General features: G+C 30.1%; 2 protein-coding genes and 1 long non-coding RNA gene across 7 annotated transcripts in view; all 3 read left to right on the forward strand.

Moving 5' to 3' along the window:
- Positions 1 to 5,977, forward strand: part of LOC111623122 (sodium-independent sulfate anion transporter-like) — a 40,689-nt gene extending 34,712 nt beyond the window's left edge. For 3 of the 5 annotated variants that reach the window (XM_023365608.1, XM_023365605.1, XM_023365606.1), the window contains 3 exons: positions 2,063 to 2,128; positions 4,498 to 4,585; positions 4,841 to 5,977. In XM_023365608.1, coding sequence (XP_023221376.1) covers positions 2,063 to 2,128; positions 4,498 to 4,585; positions 4,841 to 4,962 — 276 coding nt within the window. In that variant the 3' untranslated portion in view covers positions 4,963 to 5,977. Of the gene's footprint in view, positions 1 to 2,062; positions 2,129 to 4,497; positions 4,586 to 4,670; positions 4,765 to 4,840 lie in introns of all 5 variants that reach the window. The other 2 variants (XR_002756392.1, XM_023365607.1) reach the window with 2 other exon arrangements.
- A 119-nt stretch (positions 5,978 to 6,096) lies between these two features.
- Positions 6,097 to 17,501, forward strand: LOC111623126 (equilibrative nucleoside transporter 4-like). The gene is made up of 7 exons (XM_023365611.1): positions 6,097 to 7,032; positions 8,310 to 8,384; positions 8,512 to 8,756; positions 9,706 to 9,982; positions 10,180 to 10,367; positions 13,875 to 14,115; positions 16,974 to 17,501. The coding sequence occupies exons 1-7, from the start codon at positions 6,579 to 6,581 to the stop codon at positions 17,216 to 17,218; spliced, it is 1,725 nt and encodes a 574-aa protein (XP_023221379.1). The 5' UTR covers positions 6,097 to 6,578; the 3' UTR covers positions 17,219 to 17,501.
- LOC111623127 lies at positions 10,538 to 11,159 on the forward strand. The gene is made up of 2 exons (XR_002756394.1): positions 10,538 to 10,967; positions 11,095 to 11,159. It is a non-coding gene; the product is annotated as an uncharacterized LOC111623127 (long non-coding RNA).
- Positions 17,502 to 23,966: the final 6,465 nt, after the last annotated feature.

Here is a 23,966-nt window from a genome sequence, read left to right on the forward strand (position 1 = left end):
GGTTACCAATGATACTGACTTAACTCTTAGAGCTTTTTGGAAGGAGCATTTTAACATCCTGCATTGTACGAGGTCTGTTCAAAAAGTATCGGACTTTTATTTTTTCCGCGTAAACCAATGATGCATGGGAGGCCTCTTTCGGTGGAGTTGTGGAGGGGACAGTCATGCACAGCTCTGAATTTTTTCTTGCCTGCAGGAAGCGTCAGTTGTTGGCAGTCGGCCTATGAGTGAGGACATGTAGTGAGCTCTCGTCGGATTCCGCTAAGTTGGAAAATGACTGAACAACGTGAGCAGCGATATTACATCAAATTTTGCCAAAAATCTTGGCGATACCCAAGCGTAAACCATTTGCAAGATTCAGCAGGCTTTCGGGGACAATCCTCGAGGCCAAATAAAGTGCTGCAGGTCCGCAGCAATATCAAGATCATGTTGACAGTTTTTTCGACTCTCGTGGGGTGGTGTATCGTGAGTACGCACCACAAGGCCAAACCATCGCAAAGGAGTACTACCAGGAGGTCCTTCGTCGTCTTTCCGATGCTGTGTGACGCAAACAACCAGATCTGTGGTTGATCAAAACTTGCCATCTCCATCGTGATAATGCATCTGCCCATTCTGTGCATCTGATTCAGGCTTTCATCACAAACACAACACTCCTGTGGTTTGTCATGCTCCGTACTCTCCCCACATGGCTCCGTGTGACTTTTGGCTATTTCCCAAGCTGAAAATGCCACTAAAAGGAACCCGATTTTAGTCGAGAGAAGACATCGTGCGGAATGCGACAGACCGGCTGATGGCCATTCCAAAGGATTCGTTCCAGCAGTGTTTCCAGCAATGGCAGGAATGCTGGGAGAAGTGTATACACTACCAAGGAGACTACTTTGAAGGGGATTAGGGTTTACCTCAAAATCAATAAATGTATTTTTGCCGACCAAAGGTCCGATACTTTTTGAACAGCCCTCATATCAACCTTATTGACAAAGCCTGGAGTGAGGTCTCTCACCACACTTTGCAATCGGCCTGGAGGAAACTTTGGCCAACTTGTGTCCCAGAGCAAAACTTTCAGGAATTTGAAGAAGAGAGCTCTCCTGGTGTAGTGCATGAAATTGTGTCCATTGGCAAGAGTTTGTTGATAGAGGTAGATGATGCAGACGTGGAGGAGTTGCTAAAAGACCATCAAAATGAACTAATGACAGAAGAGCTGGTTGCCATGCAGAAAGAACAGATGAAAGTCTTACAAGAAGAGCATTTGTCAGAGGAAGAGGCTAGGGAAGAAATCACCAGTGCTGAGATCAAGGAAATTTGCAGAAAATGGAATGATGTGCAGGAATTTATCGAGAAGCACCATCCTAACAAAGTTGTGGCTAATAGGGTCATTAATTTAATGAATGACACTGTGCTATCACATTTTAGAAAAATTTTGATTAAGAGAGTAATACAATCAACTTTAGACCACTTTCTTGTTCCTTATCAAAAGAGACCTCGACTCGAAGAAACTCCCGATGCAGTGCTACCCAATATTTTTATGGAGGGGGATTCCTCTTTCAAGCCTTAAGCTCCATAGAAACAAAGGTATGTACAAGTGCTACTTTATTAAATAAAGTTTACATATTTGTTGCTGTAATGATAGATACTACATTTTCTTATATTTTCATCAAAGAAAACGCATTTTACAAATAAAATTACAAAAATACTGACGGCTAGAATGGATTAATTGTATTTGCATTAATTTCTATGGGAAAATTTGCTTCGGTTAACAAAAATTCGTTTAACAAATGGACTCTTGGAACAGATTACGTTCGTTAACCGGGGTTCCATTGTATTTAATTTTTCTTTATTGTAAGAATAATTTGTCCTTCTTAAAGTCCTGAATGAACTTTTTTACATAAATTTTTTGTAATTTTTTTCTTTTTACGTAAACTAAAATTTGAAAGTTAAAGTTTGTACAAAGACAAAATGAACCAAACAGTGATATAGATGTTACCTTTAACATTCGAAGATCATAACTATGTTGCATGCATAATTTTGAATGTTGAAAAAATAATAAATATTAATTTATTTTCAGGCAATGAAGAATATGATTGAAAACTTCAGTAAAATGAACATAATTACAGTTTTTGTTAATTTGAAAGTAAGTGAAATATATTACTTTACATATGCCTAAATATACTGTGTTTTTTATAATACAGTAATACCTCAACTTATGCTACCCCGACTTACGCGAACCCGGAGTTACACGATTTTCAAATCTCGTCGATTCATCTTTTGTTTCAGCACCAAGCAACTCTCGATTACTCAATCCCCTCCACACTATTGTTTGGCTTACATGTTCAGACGTGTCGCGCGGAATCGACACATAGCCACAATTTATTTTGTGTTATTTATTTCTGTGTTTTGTTATATGTACGGAGATTTGAGAGACTCTATGTGGGGATTTCTTGTAACCGCGAATGAATCAAAAGACGAGATAAGATTAACGAGAACATTTATTAGCTTACATACATCCGACTTGGGTTTTACACAAATTGCAAAATTATACCCCGACTTATGCGAATTCGACTTATGCGGTTATCGCTCGGTCCCACCTATCGCGTAAGTTCGGGGTATCACTGTATATTAAAGCTTCTTGTCTTGATTTTATTTAAAGGTATCTCATACATTGTGTACTGGAGATATCAAAGACTTATCACACTTACTGAGGACATCAAAATTACACTTGTATTATTAGAATGCAACATTATTTCTGGTATAATTTTGTTCCTAAGACTCTCTTCAGCCAACAAATAAATGGGTACCTGCTTTAGATCTATACATTAGCATAATACTCATTCATTAAAAACATTTACAGTATTTTCCTAAAGACATAGTTAGATTACAGTAGTTCCTAAAGTCATATTTAATTAGTTCAATTCCAGTTTAATAAATGAATATTATACTAACATGTAGATCTAAAGCAGATATCTACTTATTCATGTATGGCTGAAGAGGGTCTTAAGGACTGAAATGTACACTAGAAATAAAGTTGCATTCTAATGATGGAAGTGTGATTTTGATGTCCTCAGTAAGCGTGATAAGTCTATAATATATTCACTACATATTGTATTTTTTTAATGTGATAAACATGTTTTTTTTTAAATTTTGTACTGGTATTATCAGATTTAAATCATTCATAAACTATTTTAAATTAGTTGAGGTTTAACAATGGCAGCATTATTATTTTTTTTATATCTAACATTTCACTTGATTAGATTTTTTTAACATGTAAATATGAAAACTAAATGAAACACTTTTATATTCTGTTTGTTATACATAATATTTTCCTACTTATAAAAGACACAACTGTTGATGTAAATGTCCTTTTATGGATTTTTGAGTACAGTATAGGCACTATCATTTACATTTCTCATATGTTTTAACATCTATATTATAAATTAAAAATGAGCTGTATATTTTCTGGTTATAAAATGCTATTTTGTGGAAATGATTCAACAGAGAAACACTTCACTTTGTCTGTTTATTGTCAATTATGTACTTTGCAGTATGTAATAACAATAGACATTGAATTATTAACTGATGTACTGTACAAATTGTTTTTGGTGTGCTGAATGCTAATTATAAGTAATTTTATTTATAGATTTATATATCATATTTTGTCTTATGAGTATCTCTCTGCACTTCTTAAGGAAGCATCTCAAACATAAATCCAAGTCAAGTTGCTTTTCTTGGAGCAAATAATTCTGATCAACTGTGAAAAGTGGGTCTAATTTATTCGAAATGATTCAGATTTACTCTTAGGAAAAGCCTGTTTTCTTGCATATTACAGGTTTGGCCAGACCTACAGTAGGAAGAAAAACTGGGTGGTGACAGACTGGCTTGATACTATCTAGATCAGGGGTCTCAAACTCAAATGCAGCAAAGAGCCAATCAAATAGATGTATATCAGACACAGGCTGTATTCAATCATTATTTGGCATATCGAAACACACTGTAATTAAAAAATGGCTCTAACAACAGACCTTTGATTTATGTAAACAGGTAGACTTTGAATTTTTTGTTTTAATCCCTTCAAAATGTTAGAAATATCGATTTTTAGAAAAGAAACCAAGGGCACGGGCCAGATACGAAGCCTTAATGGGCCGTATCCAGCCTACGAGGTGCCAGTTTGCGCCACCTGATCTAGATCAATTAGTTGAAAATTTGAACCGTTCTAGATAGATATAAATCTAAATCCTGAAAGCTAATCCTGAAACCTTAATCCTGAGTGGTAGGCTGATGCATACCACTCAGGATTTAGGTTTCAGGATTAGCTTTCAGGCTTTATGCAAACTATTAAAATTAACAAGAGGGGGGAAGTATTCACTCTGAGAAAAGCAATTTAAATTGGCTTAAGAAAAATTATGCTATTACTCAATTGTAGTTTTTGAATTATATGATACTCCTTAGTCATATCAACTTTAAATATATTTTTGCTTTAATATAATAAACTTTTTTTAATTACAGCAACATGTTATTGATACTATAAAAGGTGCAAATCCTATTGTTTTCTATTACTGCCCATCTGAATCTCATATTGAAGAATTATTTCAAAGTAAGCATTGTTATGTAATTTGTACATATAGCTTATGCATTGTTTTAATCCCTGTCCCCTTAAAAACATATCCTTATACTTTTAGGATGTTGATTTTTGTGTAAATGTCTGCTTTCTCTACCTGCCAATCATTCTTTATTTATTTCTCTTTAGTTTCTAGAGCTTTCTATGCATTTAAGGTAGGCAAAATTTAATAGAAAATTTAGAATTATCGATGAAATTGGATATCTATAATTACATGTTTTTCTCTTACAGGTTATTTAAATCGTAATACAGAATGGGTTCGGGATCTTCCGGTCTCCATAAACCGTCAAGAGTCAGATGGAAAATTGGACCAAGACACTCTGGAGCATCTCTTGGACTCAAATTACTCCTAATAAAAAATTTTCAAATGTTAAAGAAAGATATATGTAATAATTATTGCACAAATAAGTTAAATTTCTTAGAAATGATTAGCTTATGATCAAAGTATGTTGTTATTTATGAAAGTTAATTATAACATTTGAAAAATCTCTTGTATTGTTTAAATCTCAAAATGCACTCGCCTCATTGGCATTGCTCTTTATTAAACAGCTTCACAAGAATCATGTAGTGGCCGTTGCTGCTGATCTAAAGTAATATGAGGTTATTTTACTTGTAGGCAGTTTTATACCCCCAAAAATTGACCATAATACATATACATTATGCATATATTTTTTGCTATCTTATATAGCATGTAATATATATTGTAGTATATATTACGTGCTATATAAATATATAGCACGTAACATATATTGCATATATATTACGTGCTATATATTTTTTGCTATACATGCTGACAACTTGAAATTTGTAGATATTAGTATACAAAATACACTATAGCGTAAAATTCGTTTTGAAATTATAAACTGTCGAAAGTACATTTTAAAAATCTCTTATCAAGATGGGAATGCTGTCGGTATGGTTACACGAGTACAGATTTTATCACTAACACATAACAGTATTAAGTACGCACTGTGCAATTAATCTTTACAACTAAAATGCTTAAATTTCTGTATAAATGTAACAAATTTTGTATTAGAAGATTTAAATAAGTTGTTTTCAACTGGAACAATGTGACACATTAGTATGCTTCAATGACAATTCAGGGTTGCTGTGAAATAGTGCCCAGCCTTATAGTTAATACACATAAAAGTGCAATAACTATATTTGATACAGAAGTATGGGTGCTACAAGAAGAAAATTTGCCAAGTCTGGGAGTGGCACTGTTGGAAAAAGATTGAAAAGCACTGACTTAAGTCAAGTCTGTAAAGTATTTTACACAGTATTTTTAAGGATGGAATTATATATATATATAAGTAATTTATTTTGATGTAAATTAGTAATTTACTGTTGTAGTAATAATTGTTCTAATAAAAAAAACTTCGTATTTTTGTTTAAAACACTAAAATTTTTTTAACACAGTAAAAACCTATATAAATTTTTTATTTTGGAGAATTAAAATAAATTTTATATATATAAAGAGTAATTAAGCATGTTTATATGACTTAGAATCAGTAATTTAAAAAAGAAATTAGATTATAAATCTATCAAATATACATTTAAATTAATTAAAACAATATTTTTTTGGTAATAAATTGAGTTGGCTCGAAGTTATTTTGTTTTAAAAAATCATTAAAACAGTGTTTAAATGCCGCAAGTCGCAGCTCGAAGTATCACTAGGAGAGAGGAGGAAAAACAGATGTGACGCATTATCACGTGAACAATATCGATTCATGTCTCCAGTAATGTCCGACTGGTCTCGTCCAAAACAAATTTTCCAGCTAAAAACCGATATTTATCCAGTTCCTAAACGTTTCTTCGACTGGTTAACATGTCCAAGAATCTATTGCCAGGTATTTATTAACAATAGAATCGAAACTGTTATGTCAAATATCACATTATCCGAGATAATTAGATAATTAATCCCCTCCATCTCCGTACGCCGAAAGGAGTAAAAAGAAAAAGAAAAAAAATGGATGAAAATTTAAGCAGGGGTTATATACAACTCGGACAGGGTTCAAGAGCCGATAGAATTACAAGAGGTCTATCTTACGAACATTCGCATCCACCCGAAGACAGGTGTCATTGCATATATTTTGCATTGCTTCTTGCAGGTGTTGGATTCCTCTTACCCTATAACAGTTTTATAATTGCTGTGGATTATTTTCAAGCCAGATACCCTGGCACCACCATTGTTTTTGATATGAGTCTCATATATATCCTGGTAGCTTTTGCTGCTGTGATTATTAACAATTTGTTTGTGGAGACTTTGACTTTGCAGGTCAGAATTACTTTTGGATACATTCTCTCTTTTGTAACTCTACTATTCATAGCTGTATTCGAAATCTGGTTTGAAATATTTACTTTGGATACTGGATATTATATTAATTTACTCGGTGTTGCTGTAGTTGCTTTTGGTTGTACAGGTAAGTAAAGTCTCTATTTGTTTAATCTTGTTTATATCAAGCTGGCCTTCTACTATAGATTCTGCTCGTTGCATTGATTTTTGACGAGTTAGATTTTTGAAATTGTTTTAATGTCTTTAACGTTATAGACGTGTTAATAAAGGCCTTCCTCTTTAGGGCCCTTCTGAATGATGTATACACCCTCCTTGACAAATTTAAAACTCTAACTTGTCATCAAGTTCTAAGCTTTAATTTATCAATGGGTGGACATTAATCTTTCAAAAATAAACTTTTGAAAGATTAGAAACTGAACTAGGCTGGAAAGGTCACTTGGTCAAGGGCCTTAGGCATAATCAGCTTATGTAAAAATACATTATAAAATTAATGCTGTGATATATAAATGTACACAGTTACATTTTTACATCACTTTCTAATATGGGGTATCCACATTTATGACTAATTCGGGCCCTTTTTTAGAAAAACCTGTTTGAAAATTATAAGAAAACTAGTTCATAAGATAGGCGAAGGATTTAAATTACAGAAATTACATTTAAAGTAATCAAATTATATTAATTATAATTTACACTACGCTTCTAATTAAAGTTTGTAGGCATTTTAACTTGCTAGAGCACCCCTACTTATAGGGGTGCTCTAGCAGATTGTGGAAGTGCCTTACCTGGGTCTCGGGGAGGACAATCCAGAAAAAGAGGGTGTGAGGCCAGTAGCGGGATTTCAAATTTTGGTCCTCCATGGAGACACGACGATAAAGGCCTTCCTGTGAATTTCTGGTCTTTCCGGCCCTTCTTAATGCCGACATTATCCTTCCCATTGTATACTTTGTTCTCCAACCTTTCCCCCCTTCTAACGAGCCTTCGTAAGAAGGGGGAAAAGGTTGGAGAAGGTTTTTCCCCCCTCGTATTTCCTGGCCTTTTGCCGCATCCTTGACAAAATGGGGCACTATTCGACTTGGGCCCCTATGTAATTGCACAGTGTCTGCATCTAAAGCAGCTCCGCCATTGTCAGGTCCTTTCCAGGAAAATTTTAACCGTTCTAAAATAATCGGTTAATCGAATTTCTGGCCACCCTATATATATATATTTCATACATTAACTCTTTTCACTGAACAATTTTTCTTTACAAAATGACGGTTGAAAAATGTGAACTTGGGCACATAAATCCTCATAAAATTCGACTGGATCCATCTCAATATTTGGAACTAACCCAAAAGTAGAAGGCCAGCTCTGTTTATGAGGTAAAATGACATTTGATATACATGATATGGCTTTTCTTTTTTATAGTACAGCAATCGAGTTTTTATGGCTACACCAGCATGCTGCCATCACGTTATACGCAATCTGTAATGACAGGAGAAAGTAAGTTGTTTCCCAACCTCCTTGGAGTGATCATACATTTTGCATTATTCGGGGAGACGCGAGCTACCGGTTGAGGGATGCGGATTTAGTAATATTGATGCTTTTCTTATTGCTTTTTATTTTCTAGGTGCCGCGGGTTTATTGATATCAACCAATAGAATATTAACCAAAGCGCTTCTTGACGATGAGAAGGTCAACACAGTTTTGTTCTTCTGCATATCTATAGGGATTGTTATATTGTGTTTTATTATCCATTTTGTCCTCCAGAAAACAAAATTTGTAAGGTTTTATATAAGTTTATGTTCGAATGCCAGCTTATCCGACGATCTCAGCAAGCGTATATCACTAGAACCAACTGAAGATGTCGGACTCGTAAGTATTTATCTCCGCGCGTCGCGTCGCGAGAAGTCGCGCTAGGCGACGCGTCAAGTCTTTTCTTTTAATATTTCGCCTTTATAAAAATATTTATATAAGCGCACATTAAAAGAATGCATTACTTAATTAGCATTTAATAATCCATTCTATTAATTTTAATTATAAAATATCGATTTAAAAAGTAATAAAATAAAATACTGTTTCGACGAGCGCTTACGACGCGATTCATTAATTATTTGTTTTTTAAAAAATATATTTAGCTTGTTGAATTAATTATTATTTTTATTAAATTATGATTAATTATAGGATTATTTTTCTTTATTATTTTCCTTATTCATTCAGTATATTGTAAGTTATCAATTTATCATATTAGGTAGAGTCGCATCGCGAACTGTTGCAGCGTCATTAAATATTGATTTTTATGTAAGAAATTATTTTTATATTACTGAGTTTAGCAATTTTTCATATTACCAAAGATTAAGTAATTTAATAATAAATATTCTTTACAGTAATTATCTGTTGATAAAAATACTTTTGCGTGATGCCACGCCACGCGAAACGAGGCGATTTGTTAGGCTATATTTGGGCTACAAATTTAAGTATATAATTTTAAAGTGGCGATTGGGTCGCCGTCTTGTGTTAATAATTAAAAATCCAAAATTTTTATTTAAATTAATTTTTTTTTCTCATATTATTCCAAATTACTTAATTTAAATTTTTAATAATAATAATTAGAAATTCAATAAAAAATTATTATTAATACAAAATATAGAGTTAATTAAATATTAACTGTAACATTTAGCTAGAGTAGCCCAAATGTAGCCTAACAAATTAGCTATTTGATTTAGTATTTATTTTATGATTAAAAAATAATATTGCTTTATATTTATTGAATTTTCTTGTATATAAAGTAAAATTTTTCTTTGTTTTTTAAACAAATTTAAAGGTTGATATGCTAGATCCAGTAGAATCAAAAAGCGGTAAATACGGGGTTCTGTCACTGAGAACCCCGCCATCTTCTCCTCCAGCTGATTCTGCATTTGAATCGACAGAAAAACTCGATCAAGATGTAAATGAAGAAGCAGATTTGTGGAGAATGTCTACAGAATCCGTTTTCAATTCGTTCGCAGCGAACAGTAAAACTTATCGAGTGCAAGACGTAGTCGTTAGAATGAGAGGAATTAATTATACAAAAAATATACAGATGTGGAGCGGAATTAAGAGTATAAAAATCATTTTAATTAATTTATTTTTTTTCAATTAAAACTTTTACATTTTTAATTAAAAGCATTTCAGATACATTCTTTCTAGAAGAAAGAATGAATTTGAATCAATTAGCCAATCAGAACTTAGCGTTTGAAATTTTAAAAATGAATTAATTGTTACGTAACAATTACTTTTTTTTTTTATTTGTAAACAGGAGGAGTAATTGTACGATGGCAAGTTGCCAAATGTGTCTGGCCTTATATGCTCTGTATTGCATTAGCATACTTTGTCACCTTATGTTTATTTCCCGGTATCGAAAGCGAAATTGTCAGTTGCCGCCTTCGATCGTGGATGCCTGTCATACTAATGGCTATATTTAATTTTTTCGACTTTATAGGAAAGGTAAGTTTATTTTTGTTTAAATTATTAAATTATTTATTAATTTTATTATCCTTCCCATTGTATACTTTGTTCTCCAACCTTTCCCCCCTTCTAACGAGCCTTCGTAAGAAGGGGGAAAAGGTTGGAGAAGGTTTTCCCCCTCGTATTTCCTGGCCTTTTGCCGCATCCTTGACAAAATGGGGCACTATTCGACTTGGGCCCCTATGTAATTGCACAGTGTCTGCATCTAAAGCAGCTCCGCCATTGTCAGGTCCTTTCCAGGAAAATTTTAACCGTTCTAAAATAATCGGTTAATCGAATTTCTGGCCACCCTATATATATATATTTCATACATTAACTCTTTTCACTGAACAATTTTTCTTTACAAAATGACGGTTGAAAAATGTGAACTTGGGCACATAAATCCTCATAAAATTCGACTGGATCCATCTCAATATTTGGAACTAACCCAAAAGTAGAAGGCCAGCTCTGTTTATGAGGTAAAATGACATTTGATATACATGATATGGCTTTTCTTTTTTATAGTACAGCAATCGAGTTTTTATGGCTACACCAGCATGCTGCCATCACGTTATACGCAATCTGTAATGACAGGAGAAAGTAAGTTGTTTCCCAACCTCCTTGGAGTGATCATACATTTTGCATTATTCGGGGAGACGCGAGCTACCGGTTGAGGGATGCGGATTTAGTAATATTGATGCTTTTCTTATTGCTTTTTATTTTCTAGGTGCCGCGGGTTTATTGATATCAACCAATAGAATATTAACCAAAGCGCTTCTTGACGATGAGAAGGTCAACACAGTTTTGTTCTTCTGCATATCTATAGGGATTGTTATATTGTGTTTTATTATCCATTTTGTCCTCCAGAAAACAAAATTTGTAAGGTTTTATATAAGTTTATGTTCGAATGCCAGCTTATCCGACGATCTCAGCAAGCGTATATCACTAGAACCAACTGAAGATGTCGGACTCGTAAGTATTTATCTCCGCGCGTCGCGTCGCGAGAAGTCGCGCTAGGCGACGCGTCAAGTCTTTTCTTTTAATATTTCGCCTTTATAAAAATATTTATATAAGCGCACATTAAAAGAATGCATTACTTAATTAGCATTTAATAATCCATTCTATTAATTTTAATTATAAAATATCGATTTAAAAAGTAATAAAATAAAATACTGTTTCGACGAGCGCTTACGACGCGATTCATTAATTATTTGTTTTTTAAAAAATATATTTAGCTTGTTGAATTAATTATTATTTTTATTAAATTATGATTAATTATAGGATTATTTTTCTTTATTATTTTCCTTATTCATTCAGTATATTGTAAGTTATCAATTTATCATATTAGGTAGAGTCGCATCGCGAACTGTTGCAGCGTCATTAAATATTGATTTTTATGTAAGAAATTATTTTTATATTACTGAGTTTAGCAATTTTTCATATTACCAAAGATTAAGTAATTTAATAATAAATATTCTTTACAGTAATTATCTGTTGATAAAAATACTTTTGCGTGATGCCACGCGAAACGAGGCGATTTGTTAGGCTATATTTGGGCTACAAATTTAAGTATATAATTTTAAAGTGGCGATTGGGTCGCCGTCTTGTGTTAATAATTAAAAATCCAAAATTTTTATTTAAATTAATTTTTTTTTCTCATATTATTCCAAATTACTTAATTTAAATTTTTAATAATAATAATTANATCATTGATTTTTCCGTTTTATCTGAATTACATGTTGTACGAGTCACTTAGATTTTACAAATATGTGAGCCGTTCACAGCCCGGCACACGTATTTGTAAAATCTAAGTGACTCGTACAACATGTAATTCAGATAAAACGGAAAAATCAATGATCTTATAGGGGGGTCGACTGTATACATATACATAGTCTCCTGCTCTCTATAGAGAAGAATGACAGTTGCCTGGGATTCTTAACTCTTTCTGCTCTGTGGGTACTAAGAGAGTCTCTTTTAGCAAGCCCATTATTGATTCGGCCATGCCCACAATAGTTAGAAGTGTATGATATGTTATAAAAATAAATATCATCAAGAACATAATTTTTATTACTGTCTTCATATATCAAATGTTATAAAATGGAGGACACTTTTGACATGTTTTAAATTAGTTTCCAGGAAGTTTCTGACATTTAAAATATTTGATTGAGTTATTTTAACAGATGGAAACATTGTTTAGAGTAGTATCAGTTTTTTTTTTTTTTTTTGCTCCTTTCCCTATGGGTACTGACATGGCCTTTAAAATACCTTTATTCTAATATGCTACAATTTAATTTACAACAAATTGTTAATATCTTTCACACATTATTTCACATATTGACTAGAGTGAGGCACGTATAAACTACACATAAAAATATTCAGAAAGGAAGCTTCAACCTGGTCTTCACAACACTTCAGGGATTTCCAGCTTCTAGGTATGTGTCAACAATCTCCGATACCCAATAATTTGTTTACATTTGAAATAAATGATTGGGTATCGGATGTGGTCACATTGCAAAGTGAGCCAATGGAGTGCCATCTTCAAAAACAGGTAGAAAACAACTTGATATACAGTTTAATTAAATTAAAAATAATAATTTTACTTTTGCTCTGAAATTTTATGTGGCAAAATAAGAAATAACTTTACTATTTATTTATTTCTTATTTTCCCACATTTTTTCCTTTTATCTCGACAAGTAGTAACACGTTGAAGTATTTCTACGTGATGTATTATATATTTTTATATTAAATTCCTCACAAATAACATGAAGCAAGTACATTTCTAGTCAACATACAAGAAAAAAAGAATATTAGATGAACCATTCAACGACTTTAATCTTTTACTTCTTCATACTTTTTTGATTTCGGGAGCATTTTTCCGACTCCATTCGACTTTCGACGTGTCACCTTTCATCAATATTTTTTTTATTATTTTCTTTTATGGATTTATTTCAGCTGACACTATTGAATCTCTCCATCGCTTCTCCTTCTGTTTTTCAATATTCATCCCTTCTTTGGTTTCTGAGACATTGGTAAAATGTAAGATGTATTTCTTTACCTATTCTTTAATCAAACTTATTACCAAACACGCAGTATTCGCTACTTAAATCGATAAATTTTTAGACTATTTTAGATACAGAATTCAAAGCTTTAAAATCACTTTATCTACTGCTTATTTTAGTCCATTTTCAAGCAAAATGGCAGCCATTTTGAAAGGCGTGTCATACAGCGTGACATCTGTTTATCTCTATAAAATGATGTATATTATGAAAGTGTTCTGCTTTTTAATTGGCATTCATACACCAGAATTTAAAACTGTCGTGGTATCATTTTATAATGAATAATACTAAAGCGTGATTGACAGAGGAACTGTACTTTCTAGATACCTTTTTTCTAAAACCATAAATTTGATTGCTTTAATTTCTTTACAATTTGATTATTGAATATGTTTCTAAATAAATATATTCTGGAACTAATTGTTTACCTTTTCTTATTTAAAAAAAAAAAAAGATTTTAGCTTCCATACCATACGATTGGACAAAAGCCAAATTGGTATTATTTTCATCCGTCAGAATTGTGCTTGTTCCGCTTTTAGCCATGTGTGCGGCTCCGAGAGGTGATCCTTTATTGAAAAACGAAGAATGGGCCATGGTTCTGTCACTCTTTTTAGGTCTTTCTAATGGAGTTTTCGGTTCTGTACCCATGATTGTCGCACCTTCGATGGTGCCTGACGAACAAAAAGAATTAACAGGTAAGAGCTTATAATTTTTCTATCTAAATACAAACGTAGTTATTGTAATACAGGTAACCCCCGTATAACACGGCACTTCTATAGCACGGATTCACTCTAACACGGTTCGAGAATTGGTACCACCCCCCGTATAACACGGTACTTTTATAGCACGGATTCACTCTGACACGGTTCGAGAATTGGGTAAAACCCTCGTACAACAGGAAATGTAATAAATTTTTACATACTTAAGTAATAATAGTTCACGAAAATTATTATTTTCGTGAACTATTAGTACTTAAGTATGTAAATTTTCTCTTCTCGCCTTCTGTCGATACACGTGGTCCTTCTCGAAACTTGTTTCAATGTTGCCAGATCGCGACGCTTCTGCTTCTGATGTTGCCGAATGTTTTTCCCTTATTCCATACTTGCTTTATTCTTCATAAGTGCTTAGCACCATATAAGGAAATTTATAAAGACCTTTTAACTAGAAGCAAGCAATCTAAAATTACATACATTTTGCAAAAGGTAAAGCATGGATCTGAAGATAATGCAGAAAAATGCTCAGAGGATAAGGATAACTTGCCAAAAAGAAAACGCTCTCGGTTAATTAATAGTGTTTTTAGTGATGACGAAGAAAACATTGTTTAATTTATATTAATATGTATCACTTAAAAAAATTTTAATGAAGATATTTATCTTAATTATGAAAATATACTAGCATGTTTTTTAATTTTTGGAACCTAACCCTCCTTTTCGTATTAGTTCTTTGTTTCGTATAACACGGATTCGCATAACACGGCAATTTTTTGGAACGTAACTACCGTGTTATACGGGGGTTACCTGTATATTAATCATTTGTAAGGTAAACAGGAGGAACACAAAATACATAATGTAAACTACTTGATATGACCATTTCTAAATAGTTGTAGCTATGGCTGGAGGTTTCACAGTATTGCTATAATACTATAGAACCACTAATATTACTATAATGCCAAAAAAATATTATACATATCGATAAATAATTTAATTTTCTTTTTGTTTCATAAATTAGAAAATGGCTGCTTTAGTTTGTTTATATACGACAATGCGACACGTGGGCGATATGCCGAGGGGAATGCCTCTCGAAAGGACTTTTAAGGCCCCTATTTAGGTGTTACAAACGTAAAATAACCCGAAAACTTCACGTGGCCAGTTGGTGAGGCGCGAACTCACCACCAACTCTCAATTTTCAGTGATTTTATTCACCGGTTTGCTGCGGCTTTGGAAGAAACAATTTTGAATTAGAGATATAAATATTTTATTTTGTTCAGAATGATCTATATATATATATATATATATATATATACAATATTTATGAGAAATGAATTTAGTATACTTGATAAATCGATAACAAACATTTGATATGAGTAACAAAATAATAAAGTTGCTTCAAGTGAGGGTTGGCCAGGAGATACTCGATAAGGTCTTAGTTTACACTGGGGGATCCAGGATTGAATTTCTTATTTACAGACGTAACTTATACATAAGTATGTGTAACAGCTAGAGAGCATCGTTCTTAATCCATGTTGGCCAAACTCATAATGGGTTTGATGTAATTGCAACTGAATATAGCCTAAGCATGCTTGTGTGTCTCATCAATGAATTAATGAGTCTTAATCAGAATAAATTAATACGTTACTCACTTATAAACACTTCTATATATATTCGATTGAAGACTTCAAAAATATACTCTGAAAGGTAGAAATTGTGCCACGAACGAGTATATTTCACATACCAGTCGACCCCCCTATAACACTGTTGATAATTCCGTTTTATATGAATTCCGTGTTGTACGAGTCTCTTAGATTTTACAAATACGTGTGCCGGGCTGTGAACGGCTCACATATTTGTAAAATCTAAGTGACTCGTACAACATAGAATTCATATAAAACGGAATAATCAACAGTGTTATAGGGGGTCGACTGTACATAATTTTTTTTAATGAGCAGTTTTCTATGAAAGTTTGCATAATGTTTTATATGCAGAATGTACAGAAATCTGAATATAATATTTAAAAATATAAAATTTAGTACTGTGACTGATTGAAGACCCGAGATATAAATTCAAGGACATGAATTTTGGATACGAACAATCGATGCATTATATCGATTTACTTGTTTTTCTATTCGTCTCTTCTATCAAAACAATGAATGATAGTTTTTGCGTTTTTTTAAAGATAAATTTCAACAGCCATTCTAAATATAAAGTAAATTACAATTTTTTTTTTTTTTCATGCAAGCCTTCTGTTTCGATATTGAAAATCAATAAACATTGAAGTGTTTTGAGATAGATTTTCATTTATTGTTATTGTTTTAAAAGCTTCTTTTGGTTTTTATGGAAACATTTTGGTTGCTCTTAAACATTTGTAGCCATTGGAACTTCTGAATTCCTGACATATAAACAAAAAAATTAATGCATAGATATCACAAAAATAATGTTACAAATAACAAAAATTTCAATAAAACCTTTTTCTATGAGATACAACTTGGCAGTATACCCAATATATAACTATAATAAATTTAAATTTCCCATAGAAAACTAGGTTTCTCTTATGAGAAACTTGGCTGCAGTGTGAAGCATGATAAAGATGTATAAATATTTCATGTTAGAGCTAATAAATTTAATTCTGGCTTGAGTATAAAGAGTTATTTTTGTTTTAAATTATTATTATTATCATAAGAATTCCTCTTGTTCACGTGACAGAAAATATGTAATAAATAATGTATACGTGCTTATTAGAAGAATGTTTTGTAACATTCTACGCTGTTTTCTAATTCACTCCTATTATATGAAGATTTTTTAATGAATTTTATTTATTTTTTTTCCATTCCATTTAGGAAACATAATGACACTGTCTTACACATTAGGACTTACAACAGGTTCTGGCGTTGCCTATTTAATCGATTATATTCTGGGGCCTCCACTGAAGAATCCATGCTCCTCGACAACGCCGTCCATAACGCAGTTGACTTCAACTTTAGCTTCTCTGAACGTCACAGATTTTGCTCACGTGTCCACAACATGGCCATGGAACGTTAGTGGAATCATTGAACTGGGATCACAGAACTCCACTTTATTTTAATAAAATTGATTTAAATCGTTACGTATTTATTCTTTAGATGGGAAAAACTATGTTTAAATTATCATTTGTATATTAAAAAAAACAAGCTGTGACGTCTTTTATGATATCTAATCTGTCCAATGAAACATACAAGAGCACCCATCATCGAGTAAAGTTTGATGGATTGTGAATATGCAAAAAAGAAAAAATAATTAAAAGAGAAGGAGGAGAAAATATATTATTTTTTAATAATAAAAATAAGAATTAAATTATATTATTGCCAAATTAAATTTTTTAAAATAATAATAACATTGCTCAAAATAATTTTATTAAAATTTCTGTTAAGAAATTAAGCTATAGCGCTTAATGTTAATTTTATAATAAAGAAAATTATATATATATATACATACACACATAGATATTAAATTGTGATAATAAATTATTTTATAAAGTAATTGCTAAGAAAATTAACTGTGCTTAGATTTTTGTATAAAATAATTAAATAAATATTTTAATTTGAATCATTTTGAAGTGATTAACTGATGTAGGATGAGTGATACATTATCAAGCACCCTTTAAACTGATTATATTTTTAAATTTATGTTTATTATTAACATAGTTAATTGTCAATTATTTAAAAAAATATATTTAGAATATACAGAAATAAACAGTTAATAAAATAATATCATGTACACAATCTGTACTTGTGTTTTTGTGTATAAACATGTATGAACTTCTGGTGGGCTTCATGTGTTCATATTGTATAGACATTGTTTGGAGAATAATAATAAAAACAAATATATAAAATGGTTGTTTAATTTATTAATATATTTTCTTTATATTTTGATTATTTAAACAATTTATCTACATACAGATTATCCAGGGTAGTTTCAAACTATGGGGACAAATTTCAGAAATGGATTCTAAGCGAGACAATAGAACCACTTTTGTTCTTTAACATATGTTAATAGGTTGAATACCAAGATAGATGTTACTACTGTATTATGAATTGCAAACACAGGATGTAATGTACAGTACAACAATATAATACTGTACTTCAGATAGAGTGACAGTAGATGTTCGAAGTGTCTTCCATAGTTTTCAATGAAAGTGGGCACGTGCATTACGGACTGACACACACTTTTAAATGTTCTAGCTTTTATCTGAACAGCGTTTTTCTCAACATTTGCATTTTAGGAAGTATTTTTCAGATTCCTCACAAGCAAAATTGAAGGGAGTAGAAACCCACCAATTTCCACGTCTGAGTACTCTTCTATGTATCTATTTGCCAGTATTTAGAACCACCTTCCTCAGCAGATGGTTCTAGTATTGGCAAACAGGAACACAAGTGGACCCTTCTAGATGCATGTTAATAGAACCATTTTTATTCTTTGTCCTGCCAGGAATCCATTCCCCACCCTGTATATATATACTGTAATTATTTTTGTTATATAAATAATATTTTATATATTTTAAAAAAAAATTAAAAATGAAAAGCTTTTATAATTTTAAATACAAGAATTTTTCTAGTTTTTTTCTATATACTTTTTTTGTTATCTTCTCCAATTCTTCTTCCTCTCTTCATTATAAAGATAACAAGATCCTAGATTTTTAAAACTTAAGATACAATTCTATTATCTTAAGCTTTGTATGTTTGTTATTTTTAATAGAAGAAAATTTTAAAGAAGACTCTCTTCTAGTTAAAACTGAGATATTTTCTTTGTTTATAAAGCATTAAATTAAAGAAAAAAAAATACAAGTTTAAAAACACATAGAAGAAGCTTACTTATAAAAATGTTGTTGTTAATACTTAAAATATAAATTTTGTAGATAAAAAAATATTCTTAATTACATAAAAAAAGTCTGTTGTACACTCCTAAAAATAGAGTATTGATTTATAATTATTTTAGTGTTTGACACAAGGAAAATACAATAGTACAGACATATTTTCTACACAAGAAAAAACATTTCTTCTGATGTTTTTTTTCTTCATAAAACTTGTATTTTTTATTATCTAAAATTGGAATCAAAGTCAAAAAATGGTAGAAATATTGTTTATTATCTAAAGACAAAAATTCCTCAACTTTATAGAACTGTGTGTATCAGAATTTCATTATTCAGAACTTCTAACTTGGAGGACTTTATATTGATTTTTCTGATGTTTACCATCTACAACACATTATTTCTTCTGAAATTTTAATTCTTAAACTTAAACAAGATTCTTATAAACATGAAAATTCTTTATGATAAAGTGAAAAAAAAAAGAAAGGAAAAGAAGGGGGGGAAAAATTCTTCCTTCAGAAGAAATAAGAATAAATGCATAACTTTAACACTTTTTATTCAAAAATTTAAATATTTTAATGTGTTTTATAGAAAATAATGCTTTTCTTTTTATTGATTTTTCTGTATAAATTATACAGAAAATGTATTCTTATTGCCATTTATTGCCTGCATCCAATTCATTATAAGATGTTCCACTTTGACAGTTTGACTAACATAAAAGCAATTTGATGCTTTCTTCTGTCAACTTTTTATCTATTTTCTTTATATAGCAGAAGAAGGAACTTTTTGTCTTTAAGACTTATGACATGTGATAAATCCATCAGCACATTAAGACCCTGAGGTGAAAACTTTCTAGACTGTGATTTCCATCATTTTCTACATTTATTTTTACAAATTTAAATATTTTATTTATTTAAATATATTTTATTTGGAATTTTTAACATTTTTTTCCACAGTTTAAATTATTTAAAAAATAAAAAAAATAGTAAATAATTCTAGTTGGAATTTTATTCGACAGATGGCGACTCCGATTACTTTGTTATAACACCACCCCGTGGGCGATTTATAAAATATTTATTTTTAAAATTTGGATTGTAACGAGACATTATTATAAATTAATTTACCGACATTATAATTAATAATTTGATATTAAAATAGTATAATATGTACTAAATATTTGACAACAGTAATAAATAATAATAAATTAAAATATTTATTCTGTAATTATTACGACCATTTATGTAATTAAATTTGTTTACTAATGATAATACTTTAATTATATGCTTTGCGTTTTAAAAATGTTAATCAATTAATTGGTTCATTTTAAATTTGAAATTTGAACATGACTACCAATAAAATTCAAATGACATAAAACGCTTTTATCTGATTGGATGGTAAGTATTTTGAATTTTTTAAACAATTTTCTGAAAATTAAAAAATGCTAATTTAAACTAAATGAGATTAAAATTTTAATAAAAAGAATTAGTCGATTGATATTAATTAATTTAATTAAAAAAGAAGCGGTTTATTCAGGATCGATATTCAATAATAACTATATTATGTTCAGTTGTGTACATTTATAATTGCTTTGAACTTATTGAGTATTCATAACGTTTAAAATACACTTTAATAAAACAAATAATGTACATTATTTGTTTTATTAATGTTAATAAAAGAAGCCCGAAATGTTAAGAGGCCCGAAAAACCGGCCGGTTTTTCGGGCCTCAGATCGAGACCACGCGCTCACTTTCAAATTTCCAAGAAAATTTGATACAAGTGGGTCTAATATATTACTAGTTTTAACTTTTTTTTTTTCCGAGACTCCGCAAAATCTCCAATCATCGCTGGATAGGATAATTATAGAAGGTTAGTTATTTAATGATTTATTTCGCTTCCTGTGTTTATAACCCTACAAAAAATAAATAAAAAAAAAGGAAATATTTCCTTTATCCTTCAGAAAATTGTGCTGTTTTTCTGTCTTACTGATGAATATATAAAATTGAACAAATTACTACCAGAGAAAAATAATTACAGCAAATCCCGAAAGATAAAAAAATTAAAAAAAACACACACACAAATGTGTGTGTGTGTATGTCTATCCGTAGAGGGTGTAAAATAACTGTAATTTTCCGATAGGTACAGGTATTATTATTATATTTTTTATAACAAAAATTTTTCTAGTATCTTAATGAATTCTTTATTTTTTTATTATTATTTTTTTATGTAGTAATAACAACTGAGCAATAACACGAGTAAAAGCAAACTTTTATCTTCTGGACGTAATTAACGCTAGTGGAGTGGAGTTTGCAAGAAAATCTTCTATGCAAAAACGACAATTAGACTTATCTACGTGTAATATGTAAGTCTCCGTATACTTTTTTTTTCGCCCTAACTTTTATATCAATATTTTCCTCATAAATCATAACAATTTCTGACATCTAAACGACTTCTAAAATGGCGGAGAAGCATTAAACTGCCAGACACCCCCTAGGGAGCGTCGCCGATACTAAGATGAAACTAAAATGTCACCAGGACGGAAAAGAGTGATATTGCATCTTTTATTTGCAGATTTTTTCCCTCTTTCTTTTGTGTTTTATTCTTTCTTATAACTTATAATCGTATTGGGAAATAAAGGATGTTGTAAATATTACAACTTTTCTTATGTAAAATAATAAATTTACTTTTTCTAGTAGATAAAAACAAAAAAAAATTAACTTAAATTAATGTTTTTGAATATTCATTCGATAATTTTTTTTAAAATTATATCGGTAAATTGATGTAATACGTTATAATAAAATGATCAATGAGCGACGTATTTAACGATATCTATGACTTATGACGTTTCCTGGATATCTGACGTTCGATTACGTAACAATATTTTAAAGACGTCATAACTAATTTGGTTTTTAATTTGAAATAATTTAACTATTTTTATTATTTATAAACTAATTTACTAATTAATAAGTATTTATTTAATTAAAAATAATGTTGTATAAACATAAATAATGTGAATTATCAATAATATAGAATTAATATAATTTCGTATTTTTTTGTTTAATATTGTTAAAAATTAAATTCTAATTATTAAAAAAATAATAAAATAAAATTCTGTACTAATTATATGTGATTATAAAAAAAAACGATAATTAACGATTTAATAATGATTTTAAATTGCAGACGACATTTCAAAATTGCATTCATATCATTTTAAAATTTCAATTAATATTTAATATAAATTATTAAAGTAATTTAAATTGTTTATAGTAATTTATCAGATGTTTTAATTATCGTTACGTATTTCATATTTAAATTTTCAAAGTGACGTCATTTGTTTGCAGATATAAATTTTCTTTCTGTTTAAAGCGTTTAAAGGTTAGCGCTTTGTTCGTTATAAATTATTATCCGTTAATTTAAAATAATTTTAAATTATAAATGAATAAAACTCTAATAACGTATTTCGAATTTTGAAGTTTTAATTAAAATTCTGGTATTGAGATTATAGTTGGGAGCCAGACGATAGCATATTTTTTTAAAAAACGTCATTATGACGTATTTAATTTAGTTAATAAAATATTTAAAGAAANTTTATAGTACATTTCATTCTTCTATATATATTACTAATAAACAGTTTTTAAATTATAATCTCGTTACAACTGATAAAAATTCAAATTCAAATATTCATATTTCGTTCACGTCATCGGTTCGGTCTAAAATTTTATTTCAAAATAATAATAATAAAGAATAGAGATAATATTATAGGAATTTTAACTTATTAATATTTTATTCTCTTCAGTAATTTTAACATCCGACAATAAATTTACATTTAAATCACGTTTGTTGAAAGACGTCACTTCTCACGTCATAATATAAATTCAAATTTGAATATTTGAAACGCATGTCACATGACTATAGTTTTTTATTTTTATTTTACAAGAAGGCAGAGGAGAAAAAAAATGAAAGATTTTAAAGATATTTTAGTATTTTAATACTTAATTCTTTGAGGCGGTTATTAATTTAATGATATTCTTTTAATTATATTAGTATTTTTTACGAGTACTTTTATTGCATATAAAAATTTCATTTCTTGACTTTCCGCCATCATTACTTAAGAAATATTGTCAGGCCACTAACTTCTAGCTTACTCAATCTTGTTTTACCATAGAAAAGTTCATCGTTTATTTGTAAACGTCATCTACACACATCATACATCATCCAGTCAGTGATATATCGATAGAACTGACTAACAAGTTACTTATTGATAATCACTAGACTAATAGATAATACTGAAAACGGCAAAAAAATATGAAGCCATATTGATTAAAACAGTGGAAAAAATCTAAAACAAGACCTAATTTTTCTTTCTGATTGTAACTAATGAGAATACGAATGTGTTACGTTCAAAGTTTGATGATGAAGGGAGGGAAAAAAAAATTTTTTCCAGTGAAGTCAATTGATTACCCGCTTTAAAGATGGCGATTTTTTGAATTTTTCTTATAAAAATATAATGTAAAACATGTAATAATATTGTTTTTCCTCTAATAAATATGTTATAACACACTTATACAATATTTTTTTTTTACGTGATATTTGTGTAATAAATAACACACACTCTTATATTGATAATACGAAGAAAATTATTTACAAAAACACTTAATAATATTAAAAAGAATAAACAATATTTATGATATTCGGTTTATATTGTTGTTATTATATACATTAGAATATTAAATATATTGAAAATTAAATAATAATAAAAAAGTTATTTTAACGTTAATGATGTGACTTTACAGAAAAGAATTTTAGAAAGTTATCCTTCAATATATATATGTATATGTGTAAAAAATAAATAAATAAATAAATAAAAAGAAGAAGATTGAATGACACTTTTATATAGAGTTACATTGTATTGACTAGGACTCGAAAAGTTGAATGGTGCATCAGTAGCAACACCTTTCAGCTGAGATGCAATTTTAGAATCAGACTTACA

This window comes from Centruroides sculpturatus, unplaced genomic scaffold, assembly GCF_000671375.1.
Source record: "Centruroides sculpturatus isolate CEXI.00-Female unplaced genomic scaffold, Cexi_2.0 scaffold136, whole genome shotgun sequence".
NCBI classification, from domain to species: domain Eukaryota; kingdom Metazoa; phylum Arthropoda; class Arachnida; order Scorpiones; family Buthidae; genus Centruroides; species Centruroides sculpturatus.

What these genes read in the sequence shown, in the direction of transcription:
- LOC111623126 (XM_023365611.1), top strand. Translation starts at nt 6,579, where the DNA reads ATGGATGAAAATTTAAGCAGGGGTTATATACAACTCGGACAGGGTTCA. An exon ending in CAACTGAAGATGTCGGACTC is followed by an intron (nt 8,757 to 9,705) that starts GTAAGTATTTAT and finishes ACAAATTTAAAG; the next exon opens with GTTGATATGCTAGATCCAGT. An exon ending in CGAACAAAAAGAATTAACAG is followed by an intron (nt 14,116 to 16,973) that starts GTAAGAGCTTAT and finishes CATTCCATTTAG; the next exon opens with GAAACATAATGACACTGTCT.